Here is a 16,893-nt window from a genome sequence, read left to right as displayed (position 1 = left end):
TGTGTGTGTGTGTGTGTGTGTGTGTGTGTTTGTGTGACTACGGAGGTTGAGGGCTGGGGCTACGATCGTAATATCGATTGTAGTAACAATTGAGGTCATCATGATTAGAAAACGTGAGACATACTTACCTAAATAAACGGTTTTTGGGAATGGCAAATAATGCATTCCAAGGAGTCCTATTCCTTTATTTCCAACTCTCAACGCCTTTTCTCTATTTATTAAGTGAACCATTGTTGTATTTATATGTATATTTATATACGACGAACTTATCACCAACAAAAACATTCCCGTTCGGTTATCATATATAAAAAAAGATTACTTCCAAATCAGAGCGAATTGGATATTAAAGGACATTTGTAGCTTAATGCTTGTACTGTATGAATCACGGTGATGTAATAAAATTAATTCATATATTTACATACGTACACACACACACACACGAGCGCACGTACGAACGCACGCAAGCACACACACATATTATATATAGATATATATTATATAATTATATTATATATATATATATATGTGTGTGTGTGTGTGTGTGTGTGTGTATAACTGAATCACGAAAGTTTGGAACGTGATAAATCCATAAATAAAGGTATAAGCCATGAAGGAAAACTAAACAACGGAGTTTCCGCAAGATCTTTCGACGTTCAAACGTCCTTTACTTAGCAGATGAACTGACTTACATGAGGAATTGACAATACAAGAAAGGTCGTATAACTGACAGATAGGGCTTATAAAGAGATTAGTCCTAGAATCCGACACGCCTGGAAGATGAGTAACCTTCCCAAGCAAGCATAAACATGGGTACAATTTAGAAAAATGAAATCTTTTAGAATCTGCTTTAAAACAACTTACTTCTCATTGTAATTTCAATATTAGTCGTAGTCTGTTTCATTTAGACCCTTGTATTTAGAACATGTTTAAGAATGACCTCAAAGATATAATTACAGACTTAAATAAAAATTAGTTGCCTTAGAGATATCTTCGTTGCATATGTATGCTTAATATGTATTGCGAATATGTATTGTGAATATGTTTTTGTTTACCAAAGTTCTGAATAGCTGTCACCTATAATAATCCTTTAAATGTCTTCCCCTGTGTCTGAGCAGATTTGACTTAATCTTTGTGTTTTTTTAAATTGTACCTATGTTTATGCTTGTTTGGGACGGTTACTCATCTTCCAGGCGTGTCGGATTCTAGGTACTAATCTCTCTATAATCCCTATCTGTCAGTTATACGACCTTTCTTGTATTGTCAATTCCTCATGTAAGTCAGTTCATCTGCTAAGTAAAGGACGTTTGAACGTTAAAAGATCTTGCCGAACTCCGTTGTTTAATTTTCCCTCATGGCTTAAACCTTTATTTATGAATTTATCACGTTCCAAACTTTCGTGATTCAGTTACACACACACACACACACACACAAACACACACACACACACACACACACACACACACATATATATATATATATATATATATATATATATATATATATATATATAAATGTGTGTGTATGTATGTATATGACAGTACTGTGCATTCACACAAAGAATAACAAGACCTGACTTAAACAAGACAATATCTGGCGGAGATTTTATTCACAACATTGGATGAGGTCATGTTATTCTTTATATATACACATATTCTACATAAATATATGTATCTAAATACACATATATACTTTTCCAAGCGTTTTTCAATACTTTGTGATTAAACCAGTATGCATATTCGTGAACGTCAGGCTTCTCGTGAAAGGAACGGTCCCCTTTAAAAAAAAAAATGATTGTGCTTTGCCATGACCGTTTTTCTTTTATGTCGAAAGTTCATCCGATGACAAAGGAAATTCCTCTTTTATTTTGGCGATGCCTTTTAAAAACAAGCTGGTGGGAAAGGTCGCCATGGAAATGAAATGCCTTGCAGCCCTTTTTATTATCAACTATTTTTTTTCGTACGTTTTCTTTAAACAGCAACATAGCGAAATAGTTTCACGAATCCTCAGAAAATACGCGAAGAAGTCTGTACATGATACCTTTCTTCTTTCGGCAAAATAAAGGAAGTTTTTTTTCTAGCAACTAGAAAAATGCCATACACGTATTTTAACCCATATAGATTTCCTTTCTTGTGTTAAATGATCCTCCCCCGTCAGCTTTCATATCAGATACTACTTATTTATTCAGGGGGACATTCTTGGCTACAATCATTTTTTTTCAGATTGCTTAATGAACTAGATTTTAAAGCGAAAGTGCTTTGATGTATTATATTTCTAAAAATAATAATGGCAATGCCATGAGTATTGTAGGTGTTGGATGATCATCCCTTGTCTCCTAGAAAATAGTGTGAGGAGAAAGTATAGAGTAGAGCTGAATAAACAATACAATCTAGGCTAAACTAAATCATTGTTAGCTTGTAGAACACAATACAGAAAGAAATAGAATAAAAAAGCAGGTCACATTGAACACACGTATAATTATATATATATATATATATATATATATAAATATATATATATATATATAATATATATATATATATATATATATATATAATATATATATATATATATATATATAGATATATATATATATGTGTATCTATATTATAATATATATATAGATTTTGTATATATATATATATATATATATATATATATATATATATATATATGATTAGAGAGAGAGAGAGAGAGAGAGAGAGAGAGATAATAAAAAAAAATAACATCTTGAGCCTACGATTACTCTGTGAAATGGAGATCGGCGGATGCAGCCTCCAAAGAATTGCTATGAATAAATGCGGGCTTTGATAACAAAAACTAAATGTATTCTAGTTGCAGTTAGAGTTTCCAAATTCAGACTGATGACTCAGGCACTTATAGGAAGTACAAGTTAATATAATAATAGATTTTACACAATTCAAGTTGTTTTTCGGAAAACTTCAGCTACCTCCCACATAATAAATTTTATTTTTTTGGGAGGGTAAAGCACATAAAAACAGAATATTTCTTTGCAATAACAAATTAATCAAATTACGACTTTTTAGGTAAGATAATAACGCGCCCCCGCCCCCCTTCATAGCTAATACGGCGAAATTGTATCAAGTAAACACCCCTAGATTACGTTAGGTTGGTGTTTTTAAGTGGTTTTGGTGCCCTTCATTTCCTAGCCATTTTTGCATGAAAAACCCAAAATTATTTTTCATGAAAAAATGGCCAGCTGGAATCTTCCGAAATGACTGGCTGGAGTCTTCCGAAAAAACTACCACTTAATGTTCGACAATTCTGTTTTGTTACTATGCCAGTATTTGGGAAGGTAAGTTTTCGAATGTAAACCACTTAAAAATGTATTTATTGGATATTCTGCACGGTAGACGACTGGAAACGTCGCCTGATTACATGGCGTAGAACGAAGGTTGTTTACATCGTCAGCTGTTGGGCAAGATGGCGCATCGAACCAAGTCACTCCTGGGCAAGAATTAACAGATATCAGTCGAATATGGCGTCGTCCTACTTCCTTGGATCTGGCGATATAATTAATCTCAATATCGGAGGGCAGAGGTTAGTGAGAATGTAGTTTTTATCGTATGAAAAGTCTTTCGTAAGGGGTTCAAGAGGTAAGATTAGTCTGAGCCGAACAATTCGGGTAACATTTTCCCATGTCAGTCTCGAGAAGCGCACTCTTTAATCAGTGTAAAGGTTAAAGAATGAATCTATTCTACGACGATTTTACGTGAGAGATGAGATATCTCGGTGGACTCTTTATTCCTGTATGAAGGCTGTTACTAGCTAGGTTTATCCTTGCTTCTTTTGTGACAAGGTTTCATTGTTTACGTAGAGGCAAGCACTGGCATTTAGGTAGTTAAGTAACCTTAGTTTAGGATTGCTTTGTGTTTCCAGCTTTATCAAGTTAACTGGAAACTAGCGAATCTTGGTAAATTGGCCAGAGTTTTAATATCTTTTCAATAGGCTACCCGAATGGTGTCTCAATTAAATTTTCCTGTGATAAAGAAAAGGTAATGTTTGATAAAACCATTTTGCAGCCCAATACGTCATCATTCACATGAAGCAGAATAACCAACGGTCATATGGTAATGAATAATCTACATTTTTATGATTAGCTTACAGTAATAACTATAGGCTTGGCCTAGTATTAAGAATTCCATTGTAAAGTTATTTTGTAGTTTACTAGGCCAAGTTTTGTTCTTGAGTACTAATAATCTACTAATTACTTCTGTTGCTGAAAGGCATGGCTGATTTTTTATATAAACCACATATTTTTCAGGTTCAGCACTTCCAGAGAAACTCTAACGTGGGTTCCAGACACATTTTTCACTTCTTTATTGTCGGGACGGATTCCTACCCTGCGAGATGAAGCTGGAGCCATCTTCATTGATCGTGATCCTTCACTTTTCAGCATCATCCTCAATTACTTACGCACTCGTGATCTCAATGTAGCTACGGTTGATATTAATGCCTTGAGGTAGGCCCCTAATTCTGATTGTGTGTATTGAAGCTGTGCTGTCAGTATACGTATATTAGTAAGAGTTTAAGGAAACCGTCATCAAAAGATGATTAAATGCTTTAAAAACATTGTATACATATTGACCTTTGTGTCATTTGTAAAAGAAAGTCTTTCATTAGTATTGCATTAAGATTATTTGTAAAAGATGCTTTTCACGTAACAGATCAGATTGCCGATCTTAGTGCTACCATCTTGATTTACAGGCATGAGGCAGAGTTCTACGGCATTGCACCACTAGTCAAACGGTTGATGCTCTGTCAAGATCTGCATCATTCATCATGTGGAGATGTTCTCTTTTGTGGATACCTATCACCACCAAGTATGTATCAGTGGTAGAAGGGGCAAAAGTAGTTGCATTAGCTCTTTCAAGCATTTAGTATTTAGATCAAAAGTACAGTTGTGAGAAATCTGTATTTCTAAGTTATTACTGTATTGCTTAATGGATATTTCAGTTCAGTTGTGAGTAACCTGTATTTTGTTCATGAAACTTACCTGTCAGATATATATATAGCTGTATTTTCTGAAGTCCGACAGAATTTTAAAAACTTCCGACACACGCAGTGGTCGGCCAGGTGGTTAGTACCCATTCCCGCCGCTGGGAGGCGGGTATCAGGAACCATTCCCATTTTCTATTCATAATTTTTCTGTCGCCGGTGCTGAAAACACCTGTTTTCAGTACCTCCGTCTTAGGATTTTGGAAACTTCATTGCCGCTAAGTATCCTAATTGACTTTTGATTTATTTACTTGGATTTGTGGCTAGGCATACGCTATCTTAAATTGATTTGAATTTGATTCATTTTTGCATAAAATATCTGAATCTAGTTAGGCTAGTTTCAGACGGGGTTGTCTGCAAAGATAGGGTGTGGCTACCGAAAGCTTCGGTAGATCCGCACTTGGTATGTACGAGGGGTATGGGTCTTGCTTCTTTGTTGAGATTTGTCATGTAAGGAGTGTGAGACTTTGTCTATTCCGTAAGGAAGGCGTATGATTCGTATGTACGCAATTAATCAGTAAACATGTCTAATTCCGTAGGAAGACGTATGATTCGTATGTAACGCAATTAATCCAGTAACAAAAAAAGTCAGGGTAGTGAACCTGCTAACCTTCCTGTAGACTTTATTTTGCCTAACCCTGTAGTATGGCCTACGGGCTATGAATATGTCTACGAGAGGTGCTCGCTCTCCTTCATTGCTTGAAGTGCTACTTCTGTAATTGTTACTCCTAACCCTGCAGTGTTGCCTTCGGGCCCTAAGCAGTGTCTGTAGAGGAATTGCCCTTTCTCTGATACTCTTTCGATTCGTAACTTAGAATCGAAAGTGCTTGCTTTAGAGAGTAAAAGTGAAGTGCAGAAGTGCAGTGATACCCCTTGTGTAGTGGAGGGTGCGTCAGATCGGCCTCGTTTCGCCTCTAGGCGGGACCTCTGCTTGACTCCCAGGACCCGGGGAGGGAGCATGTCAAAAGCCTAAGGAGGATTACAAGGAACCCCCACCGATCTGGCGTGATGAAAATCCCCAGACTGCCAAAGTGCGTGCGCGTGCACGAATCCTGAAGGATTGCTTCTCGTCCTCCGAAGCGTCCTCCCCGTGCAGGGGTTGGAGCTTTCAGAAGGACTCGCGCCCTCTAAATAGAAGCTTTATAGAAGAGGACGCTTCACGTCCTCTCTCTCTCTCTCTCGTTATGCGTTTCAGTGAGAAGTAAGAAGGCGAACGTTCGCCTGAACTCGTGTCCGTCTTTCCACCGAGAAATACGTAAAAGAAGTCATAGTAGCAGGAAGCTTTTGAGAGCGGACGCCCGGGACGCTCGGATGGACTCCAGGCGTGCGCGGGTGCACGCCAAGCGCGCGCCAGTGGCGCCGAGCGCGCGCGCCAGTGGACGCCGAGCGCGCTCCAGTGGACGCCGAGCGTGCACCAGCGCACGCCAGGTGTGTCGCCTGGCTGAACGTTTCTGTTGAACTCTTCAAGCTCTTGTGCAGATTTGGGCCTAAAGAATTTTTACCTCTACCTTCGGTGATACCTTCTACCTCACCTGCAAAGAATGTGAAGTAGCAGTGCTTCGGAGGAAGCTTAAAGTGAACAGACAACTTCTTCTTCGAACCCAGCAAGACATCGGGTTTCGTGAATTCAAGAGGTCTCTGTCAATTAATATTGCTTTTCGCATAGGTGGATGGAGTTAAGGAAAGCTCAAGGGAAGATCTCGTTTGCTCTACCGCAACCTTTGCCATTCTGCCAATAAATTTAAGTTGCCACTACTGCAGTCAAGACTTTGCGATAAGGCAGTTACGGGTTATGTAAGGCTCGATGTCCTGCACGTCAGGACTCTCGGCAACGTTCAGTAGGATTCTTGCAAAGGCACTCATCAAAAGGACGCTCTTCAGGAAAGCGCAAGACAGGACTTCCTTTGCCATACTGCCAATAAATTTTAAGCTTTAGCAGGCATTAGTTGTGATACGGGAGAGGAAGCTGGTTGGAGAGTTTCTTCCTCTTCCCAGGATAATTTTGCAAGCTTTTTAGCCCATCTGAAAGGGTTTTTCAGATGATAGATTTTGTTAGTTTCTAGTCGGGACTACGCTGTCGAATTGAACATCGTCGTTCTACCTGCCGTAAGCCCAGTCTCTTAACAGGATTCTTGCCCCTTCCTCGTTTGAGACGGGAATCGGAAAAATTAAATGCTCGACTTCCTGGATTACGTTTTGTCAATTCAGTGACTTTCCCCCATTGACAGTATACTTTCGTTTTGTCAAGTAAGTGGGTATCCCCTCATTGACAAAATATCTCTTTGTCCCGTAAATGGGTTAGTTTCTTCATTGACTAACATCTCATTAACTTGATATTGCGTAAGCGAATAAGCTCTTATTGACAAGATTCGGAAGAGCTCTCATTCGTCATTCGCAGACTCGTACAAGAAATAGACTTGTAGACTACGTCAATGAACGCTTATGTCCAATAACATAAGAAGCTTGAGCTGACTGCTTCGATTCTCTTAAGTTTTGTTCATGAAACTTGCCTGTCAGATATGTATGTAGGTGTATTTCCGAATTCAGCTATATATATGTCTGCCAGGTAAGTATGAACAAACTTTATTGTGATATAATTTCATATTTTGCCTTGCGTTATTTTACTTCTGGTTGGTTCAAGTCATATACGCTTGCTGTAGTTACCTCTTCGGATGGCAACCGAGACGTCTATTGTCTATTTTAAGGACATTTAATCGTTACTCCCTGCAGCCTTCCTGGAGTTTCCGATTTATCTTTTACCGCTGTATGGTAGTGTTCTGACGACACAAACGCATCTATATATTTAGCGTTTTCGGTTTCGCTTAAATATACCAGCTTGAGAGTCTTTCTGCTCAAAAAATAACGGACCTATTTCTTCGTAGAATAGGGTAGCTGGCAACCCAGACATAAAGTTAAGAGACGACGTTCGTAAGCTGCTGGCTGCTGCTGTCACGCTGTGTCTGTCCGCCAGTCCAACCGAGCTAGTAACAGATCGTGCGCTGTCATGCGCTGTAGGTTACGTCTCTCTCTCCTGCGGGATTGACTGACTAACCGTATCTGTGCTGACGGTTACGTCTCTCCTGCGGGATTGACTGACTAACTGTATCTCTGTCCTACAATCACGGACTTTAGCCTAAGATTGAGGGGATTTCTTACGTGAAAATGAATAAACGTTTGCATTCGTTTTGCCGTATTCACTATGTTCAACAGAGTTATCTCTTAATCCTTTCGGTGCTCGTTACCGCACGGTATAGAACTACGAGTCTACCGCAACATTGCACTTTTATTTGCTCTCCTGCTTAGGCAAAGCGCAGCCTTATTAGGGAAGTAAGCATTACTCGGGGAGGGAATGGATGAGCTTGCTGGGGACCATTTCCTTCCTGAAGAAGTTTGTTTCCCCGAATAGACTGCAATTCAGACCACAGTTTTTTGCCTACCGGGAAAACTGAATATTATTCTAGATCTAGGAATGATTCTGAACATCTCTCAGTGCGTCTATCACATGAGGTGATAGAAAGAAGGTGCCGGACATCTGGATAGGGTTTCAGATGTCCTGGATCTTAATCTGAAAGAAGTAAAAGCGATTCGGTAGTCCCTCCAGTCCTCGAAACGAGTTTTTGGGAACCAGTGGTCCAGATCAACTCTGATATTCCACAGCTCTCTCATATCTTAAGAAGTATCTTCTCTCGGTCCTTGTTCGAGTTTACGAGAAAGAGCCTATTATAACAACAGGCGTAGAATGTAACGATCCTCTACAGGTTCGTTACAGGATTGCAAAAGTCCGTAAACGAATCGTCTCGCCACGACTGGCAGCAACTATTCACTTCCGAGTGGAATCTTTCTTTAGAAGTAAGTTGAGAGTTGTGTAGACTTTAGGGACGCCCTTTCATTCTTCTCTTCGATATGTTGAGGACGAAGAGGCTTCTTCTTCTCTGCTCCCTTATTCTCGATCCGGGATCGGTACCATTAAACGCCATCCTATGATATTGAACGGGGATGGATGTTTAGTCTCTTTTCCCCTTTTTCAATCGCTTAGGAAATGTAATAAGAGGATTTATGACGTCACAGGGAGCGACAATGACGCTGATCGCCCCATGTTGGCCTTCAGGATCCTGGATTCACAGAGGTCACATACTTCCTAGTTCACTTTCCAAGGACCTTTTCCGAGAGAGTCGGTCTACTCTAATTCGAAAAGTACCTATAACCTCTCCGCTCTGAGTCTGACTACGTTCAGACTATCGAGATGTTGACAGGAATAAGATTACCGTCTTCCATTTCCGTCTGAAGAATGGGATAAGCTGGCAGTCACAACTATTAAAGAATATGCAAATATGTTGTTGACGGCCTTTGGGCTCAGAGATTTGCGTCTGTCAAACAACAAAGCCCTTCACGATCTTTGAGTTCTGTGGAATCTCGAAACTCGCTCACCATCTACTTTTGTCTCACCTGTTTTCTCGGAGTCAGACACTCGTGCCAGATCAGGCGACATATAGTAGCCCTGAGTTTCTTGTTGATGAAGTCGGTTGCGTTTATACACCCCCGATGATCGTGTAACATGAGACCAGGTTGGACTGTCAGGCATTCTTCCTTCGGGACTGAATCGCCTTTTTTGCTCCTCGCTCCTTTCTCCTGGCACCAGAAGCTCGAGTCAGGAGTTGATTCGCTGACAACGTTGGGTTGCGTTGATATACCCCCAAGGTTTGCTTAGATTGAATTGCCCAGGCAGTCCAGACACTCATCCTTCAGCGAAGAATAGTGCCTTATGGTCTTCAGGGTACAGCCTTGCTGTCCTTGATTCGTCTGACTGGTCAACTGGTCGGTCACCTGACTTTAGTACAGACGGACTGACTGTGCATGTCCAGATCGAAGCTTTCAATACGGAACTTAGACGTAGTCTGAAGTTCTTGATGTCAAAGCATTCGAACCTCTCCTACCTGTTAACTTCTTGCATGTGATCAGGAAGGTCTTCTTCTAACCACCCTAGATACGACAAAGAGGGTTAGTGAAATTTTAAGCCATCGTCACAAGTTTTGGCTTAGAGAACACAAGGCGGTGTGCTCTCTAAGCCTTCCGTTGTGGCCTAAGAATGGAAACCCGTTTTGTCCTTGGGCCAGGAGCTTGGAAGCAAGGATGGCACAAGTTAGTGGGCAGGAGCCAGAGAGAGTCCTGTGCCCTGTCGGGTCTCTCAAGTTTTATCTACATAAAACTCAAGAAAGTCGAAGTCATTCGGGCAATCTGCAGTGTTCCGAAAAAGACCAGACTTGCCCATATCGAAGAACACCCTGGCTTTAGTGTTAAGGAGTTCTTTCAAAAAATGCTCCTTCATTGTGTTTGCACAAAGATTTGAAATCTTTTTATCTGAATGCTCACGAGGTGAGGGCGCGGCCTCGGAAGCATTTCAACAGAGCATGGCACTCAGCAACATCCTGAGTACCATGTTTTAGCGAAGCAACTCTGTGTTCACTTCACACTTCCCTGCGAGATGTGAAGATAGCATATGAGATCTGCTGCTCGCTAGGGCCATACGTGTCTGCAGACACAATCTTGGGGGCAAGAAGTACCACTCATCCTATCCTGTAGAAAATGGTTAGGAAGAGCTCTTAATTTAGTTGTTGAGTCGCCGACAACGGCGACTTCTTAACTCTTAAGCCTTAGTTAAACACCTTAACTTTGGCTAGGTTGGTCAGGTGGTGATATATATATATATATATATATATATATATATATATATATATATATTTATATTTATTTTACTTCTTAGCCCTCATGGTATGGTCAATATGGTCTAGTCACGTCGTGGTCTCGCCCCTGTTGACAGATCATCTGGAGTGCACCAGCTATATAGGTCTCTACCTCGCTGGCAACTCTAGTAGCACAAGCAGACTTACGTGGCAGTAACCACGAAGCCAGCTATGCTAACAGGTGGAACCAAGATGTAAATCATCTGCATGCATTTGTTTCCCAAAATCCTTCTATTCTGTCCCTTCCCACCTCCAAAGGTGGGATTCAGCTATATATATATCTGACAGTTAAGTTTCATGAACAAAATGATATTGTTATGATACAATTAAGTTTGTTCATACTTACCTGGCAGATATATATAATCAAGTACCCACCCACCTCCCCTCAGGGGACAGTGGAAATAAAAATTATGAATAGAAAATGGGAATGGTTCCTGATACCCGCCTCCCAGCGGCGGGAATGGGTACTAACCACCTGGCCGACCACTGCGTGTGTCGGAAGTTTTTAAAATTCTGTCGGACTTCAGAAAATACAGCTATATATATATCTGCCAGGTAAGTATGAACAAACTTAATTGTATCATAACAATATCATTTCTAAATTATTATTGCTTAATAGATATTGTATGGGAATAAGTATTAAATGGTTGAGGATTTATAAGTAAGTAATACTTGCCAGGGGCAGAAACCTGGCGTGTTATATTCTATATACAGTGAACCCCCCTATTAGCGGACTTATTTGCGGATTTCTCTGTGGAACATATATATACCCATTATTCGCGGAAAATTCGCCTGTTCACGGTATTTTCCTATGAGAAATACGTATCCACAAATTCCTGTTTTTTTTTATCAATTTCATCATTAAATGCACTTTTTGTGATAAAACTATTTAAAAAACCAGGTATAAACATTTAGTCTGTTTTTTTCTCTAGTTTTAACTAACAAAATAGGCAGTTTTAAGCATTTCTACAGGGGTGTCAACTACTTATGCGAATATGGGGGAACAATGTATGTTCTGCTCGATTTGATTTAGGGATGGAATATCTTCATTTATAATATTTCTCTTTTCAGTAATTAGTTTGCTAGACTTAAGAGATGTAAATTGGAAAGTTATTTGATCAGGTGACATATGCGAGTGTATAATATAATTAATATAGAAATAGTATATTTTTTACGTGCAAGTTAATTCTTTTCTAGAGAAATATGAATTTGATAATGATCTGAGCCATTTTATAGTAGGTTTGTTCTTGTAAAGAACAGACTTATTATGCCATGGATGCCATATATTGTTCCAAATAGAGATCAAGCTCTAGATCCCAATTAGAAATAAACAGTGGTATTTAGTTTTAAGGTTACAACCTACCTGCAAAGGAGGGGGCCTCCCTTCCCCCTCTTTATTTCACTGGTATGACCTCTTTGCTTCTAGCATCTTTAGCTTTTTATGGATCCCCGAGTGGAGCTGTTGTTGTGGCCTATGATCATCCAGCTCATTTTTCTCAGCTTTTATATTTGCATTATTTTAATTCCTTAGCTTTTTTGTGGGATTTTTGTTTTGTATATTAAGCTTTCAGTGATGTAGACCTTATCAAACATTTGGGTAATACTGTACTGCATAATATTGTTTCTGTACATATATGTGCAATGTACCCTTCCCTTGGTCTGGTGTACACACACAAGGTGAATGGATTGAAGTTCAATCATTCCAGTTTCCCTAAAAAATGATTTATTTTTGTAGAATTTGATGTTAGAAAGTGAACCACTGTACAGGCAAAATATGGGGAGGCTGAGGCAAACCCTGTGGAGGTTAGCCTCCATCAGGGATCAGTTCTGAGTCCATTCTTGTCCTGAGTCATTATAGACACACTGACAACAGAAGAACTGTGGGAACTGATGTTTGCTGATGATTTAGTCAGTATAGAAGACACAGAAGAAGAACTGCAAGAAAGGTTTTTAGCATGGAAAGGAGTCCGAGAAAGGAAAGGATTGAAAGTGAACATTGGAAAGACAGAGCTAATGATTAGAAGTAGAGAAGGACAAAGAAGTAAACATTTAAGTGGAAGATGGTATAGTCCTAAAGCAGGACAATGAGGATACGTGAGAGGTGGGACTGGGGGAAGAAGATGCAAGGAATTGAAATATAGATGGGATTAATAAGGTTGAAAGAAGCTGTCAGAATGTGGTGGGAATACTGCATCCTGTTTGCTGGAAGTTGATTTTATTTTACATTGTTTGGAAGGGGAGATTTGTATTCACTGAAATTAACATCATCACCAGTTCATTAAAATTTTCCTTTTATATGCTTAGACATGAAATGGATTCTTACCATTCTCTAATGTCTTTTTCTTTTTCTGATTGAGTTTCCCTATTGTTTGTCTTGGTTTCCTTATACGTACCTTACCTTACCTTACCGTACAGACCTTACAGCTCGTTCGGGTTGCCCCAGGTCCCTCAGTGTGAGGCACCTCTAATGTCTACCAGAGAATTGCTAGTGCATCTTCCGGTATATTTTGCATCTTCCAATCTTGGATAGTCTGGGGTGCAGCTTAGATATTTGTCGAGCTTATTCTTAAACACATCTACGCTCACTCCTGATATGTTCCTCAGATGAGCTAGCAACACATTGAATAAATGCTGCATTATCGATGCTGGTGCGTAGTGGATTAGTGTTCTGTGTGCTTTCCTTAGTTTTCCTGGTGTAGTTTTAGGGCACTATTAATCTACCTCTGCTTGCTCTTTCTGATATTTTTAGCTCCATGATGTTTTCGGCAATTCCTTCTATCTGTTTCCATGCCTGTATTATCATGTAGCATTCGCTTCTCCTTTCTAGACTATATAATTTAAAAAATTGTAGTCTTTCCCAGTAGTCAAGATCCTTAACTTCTTCTGTTCTAGCTGTGAAGGACCTTTGTACATACACTGTTTGTGCAATATCCTTTTGGTAGTGTGGGTACCATTTCATATTGCAATATTCAAGTGGACTACGTACATACGTTTTTTAAAGCATTATCACGTGTTCAGCTTTTCTTGTTTTGAAGTGCCGTAACAACATTCCCATTTTTGCTTTGCATTTTGCCAATAGTACTGCTATTTGGTCATTACATAACATGTTCCTATTCAACATCACACCAAGGCCTTTAACTGCTTCCTTATTTCTGATTGTCTTGTTATTAGGTCCTCTTTATCTCCATAATTTATTGATTCAAATTTATCAGAGTTAAATATAATTTACCATCCAACTTTATCAGAGTTAAATATACCATCCTTTTTACCTCTGCCCATTCATATATTTTGTTTAGGTCTCTTTGTAGTGAGTTCCCATCTTCATCACAAGTAATTTCTCTACTTATTCTTGTGTCATTGGTGAAACTACTCACTACCGAGTCCTGAACATTACTGTCTATGTCTGCAATCATAATAACAAGCAGCAATGCAGCCAACACCGTACCTTGTGGCACACCAGATTACCTTAGCTTTCTCCTATTTCTCATCGTTTGTAATCACTATCTGTTTTCTGTTTTGTAAAAATCCTTTTATCCATCTTATATTATGTTTTCTAATTTTCTTCACTAATAAATTATGGTCTACCTTGTCAAAAGCTTTTGTAAAGTCTAAATAAACCACATCTGTATCTTTTTCGTTTATCATATTTTTGTATATATTCTCACGATGGACTAGCAGTTGGGTTTATGTACTTTTTCCAGGTACAAAACCAAGTTGCCCTATATATATCAAACAAATTATTTTTCATTAAATGTTTCACTATATTTTTCTTCATTACCCTTTCATACATTTTCATAATATGTGATGTTAGAATCACAGGCCTATAATTACTTGCCTCTAGTCTTGATTCACTTTTGAAAGTAGGGGCAATATGTGCTAATTTATGTTCATCATAAATCTTGCGTATCTACACTTTGTCTTAATGATATTGCAAGCGACTTTGCGATAGAATGAACTACTTTCTTTAAAAAAAATGGCAGGGACGCCATCTGGTCCGGCTGCTGATCCATTTTTAATTTCATTAATAGCCTGCACAATATCAGCTTCATTAATATCTATATCCTATAAGTATTCACTATTTTCATCTCTTATTTCTGTATCATTGTCTTCATTATTAATTTTAGGGGTAAATTCTCTCTTATATCTTTTTGCTAACAAGTTGCATATTTCCCTTGTTTCATTCGTTAATCTCCTTTGATTTCTTAGAGGGCCTATTTCTACTTTTTTTTTTTTGCCTATGAGTACAATAGTTTGGGGTTTTGCTTGATATTTCTTAGGGTCTTTTCTTCTAAGTCGTGTTTTTCATTTTCTTTTGATTGTATAATCTTTTGTTCTGCATTTTCTATCTTACTTTTTAGTTCCATCTCTTTCCATGTATTCTTTTCTTTTGCCAGATCTTTTTTCCACTTTCTGATTTTCTGGGATAAGGTCCTTCTGTTGCTTGGTATGCATGACTGGTGTTTACTTTTCTTCTTTGGTATATACTTATTCACTATTTTCTCTAATATTTTATATAATATACCCGTATTTACCTGCATATATTACCTGTGTAAACTTATGTGGGCCTTCATACTGGTCTTCATCTTGCTGTTTCCATTTCTCTCACTTTCTGGAAAAGTTACTCCTCTTTCCTCCTAATCACATATCCAGTCCGTCTCAATTTTTGAGGTCTAGGCCTGTTTTCTGGCCTCTGGGCACCACGTATATCTGCAAATTACTCTTGTAATATGATCTTCCCAACACACTTCCACCATGAGTCATGGCAGTTTTTAGTTGCACCTGCTCAAAGATGATATAATTCTCCCATGTCTTTCTGTTGATAAGAAAGTGGTAGTTTCAAAATATGCTATTGGAATATTTTCATTCCAGATGAGGAAAAAGTGGTTTACAGACTACTATCATCCTCCTAATACTGAGCTTAACTGTCATTTGAAGGCAATCTTGTCTGTTTTGCTGCCATGATATCTAGGCTTTATAAGAGGATGTGATATAACTTCTTTCTCCTCCCTTGAATAATAGTCCATCAGCAAAGTTATGCTGCTTGGAAGTTTTAAGTTGCAGTAGAAAAATTTATTTATACTCATAGCATTGTTTGCTCAGATGTGCTTACAGCTACTGGAAGCTGTACTTCAATATTGCAGAAGATTCTTTGTTTGTATCCATGACTATACCTTCTCACGATATCTGTCCATTTACAGCCCAGATGGTTGAATATTCAACTATTGGGTAAGACAGTGTAATAAGCTGCACCTGTAGAGGTGGTGAGCTGTCACTAGCAATATCTTTCTTACCTGCCATCTGAATTATTGTTAATTGAGTGTTAGAGCTTGATATCTATCTGTAGTGAAAACAGACATGCAGAATGATAGGTTAGTATTGGATCACTTTAATATATTATTTTTGAAGTTTTTGATGCTTACAATAGATACTGGTGATGTCACCTTAATTTGTCTTTAATTAATCACTTGTTATTTGCATAGTAGCTAGAACTGAGTATTTCTTTGCTTTAAGATTTGAAATCAATTTTTAAGTATTGTCAGTTGCAGTTAGCATTTTTCCTTAGTCATTGTATAGAATTATGTAGGGTAAATACAGTAGTTCTTCAGTCAGTATTATAATTCCACATGTATTCCTTAGCAGAAGGACATTGAGGACCACTTTTTTGTAAGGGGATTGGGTTACTGAAATAAGCTGATTTCTTCTTCAGGCATTCCAATTCAGGAACCTCCTAGCTCATCTTCAGAAAGCCGTGATAATCAAAGTAAGTTGCCAAGTAATGGCAACAATAATAGTAATAACAATAATAACAATAATGCATCTGGATCATCTCGAGCACCAGAAGGAGCATCAGCAAGTAGCAGTGCTCCAGGTCCCAGTGGAGGGGGCCCTTTGGCAGTATTGAGACCTGGTCATTCTCGTAATTCTTCCCTTGATATGCGTCACAACCCGCAACTTGTTGGGCAAGGTAGGGTCCTATGGCAAAATCATAGAGGGTCTGGTTATTGATATCTTATCAAATTATTCCTGTCTCTCTTGTTTATTCAAGTCTCCCTAGGTGTGATTATGCATTTAGCTGTGGTGTGTGGTATTGACCCATGACTGCCAAGTCAAGTGAATATTTTAAAGATGCTTCTTT

At 38.7% G+C, this 16,893-nt stretch overlaps 1 protein-coding gene across 5 annotated transcripts in view; it reads left to right on the top strand.

Annotated features, from left to right (window-relative positions):
* The first annotated feature begins 3,405 nt into the window (after positions 1 to 3,405).
* LOC135214761 (BTB/POZ domain-containing protein KCTD3-like) overlaps positions 3,406 to 16,893 on the top strand; it is a 37,682-nt gene continuing 24,194 nt past the window's right edge. For 4 of the 5 annotated variants that reach the window (XR_010314464.1, XM_064249117.1, XM_064249116.1 and 1 more), the window contains exons 1-4: positions 3,406 to 3,558; positions 4,283 to 4,480; positions 4,726 to 4,841; positions 16,465 to 16,722. Coding sequence is in view for 4 of the 5 variants with exons in the window: in XM_064249117.1 (XP_064105187.1) it covers positions 3,497 to 3,558; positions 4,283 to 4,480; positions 4,726 to 4,841; positions 16,465 to 16,722 (634 nt within the window). In the remaining variant the exon portion in view is untranslated. The remainder of the gene's footprint in view (positions 3,559 to 4,282; positions 4,481 to 4,725; positions 4,842 to 16,464; positions 16,723 to 16,893) is intronic. The other variant, XM_064249118.1, reaches the window with a different exon arrangement.

The sequence above is a fragment of the Macrobrachium nipponense genome, chromosome 46 (genome assembly GCF_015104395.2).
Source record: "Macrobrachium nipponense isolate FS-2020 chromosome 46, ASM1510439v2, whole genome shotgun sequence".
In the NCBI taxonomy this organism is placed as follows: domain Eukaryota; kingdom Metazoa; phylum Arthropoda; class Malacostraca; order Decapoda; family Palaemonidae; genus Macrobrachium; species Macrobrachium nipponense.
The sequence above is the reverse complement of the archived record's forward strand: the minus strand, read 5'-3'. Positions and strand labels throughout refer to the sequence as shown.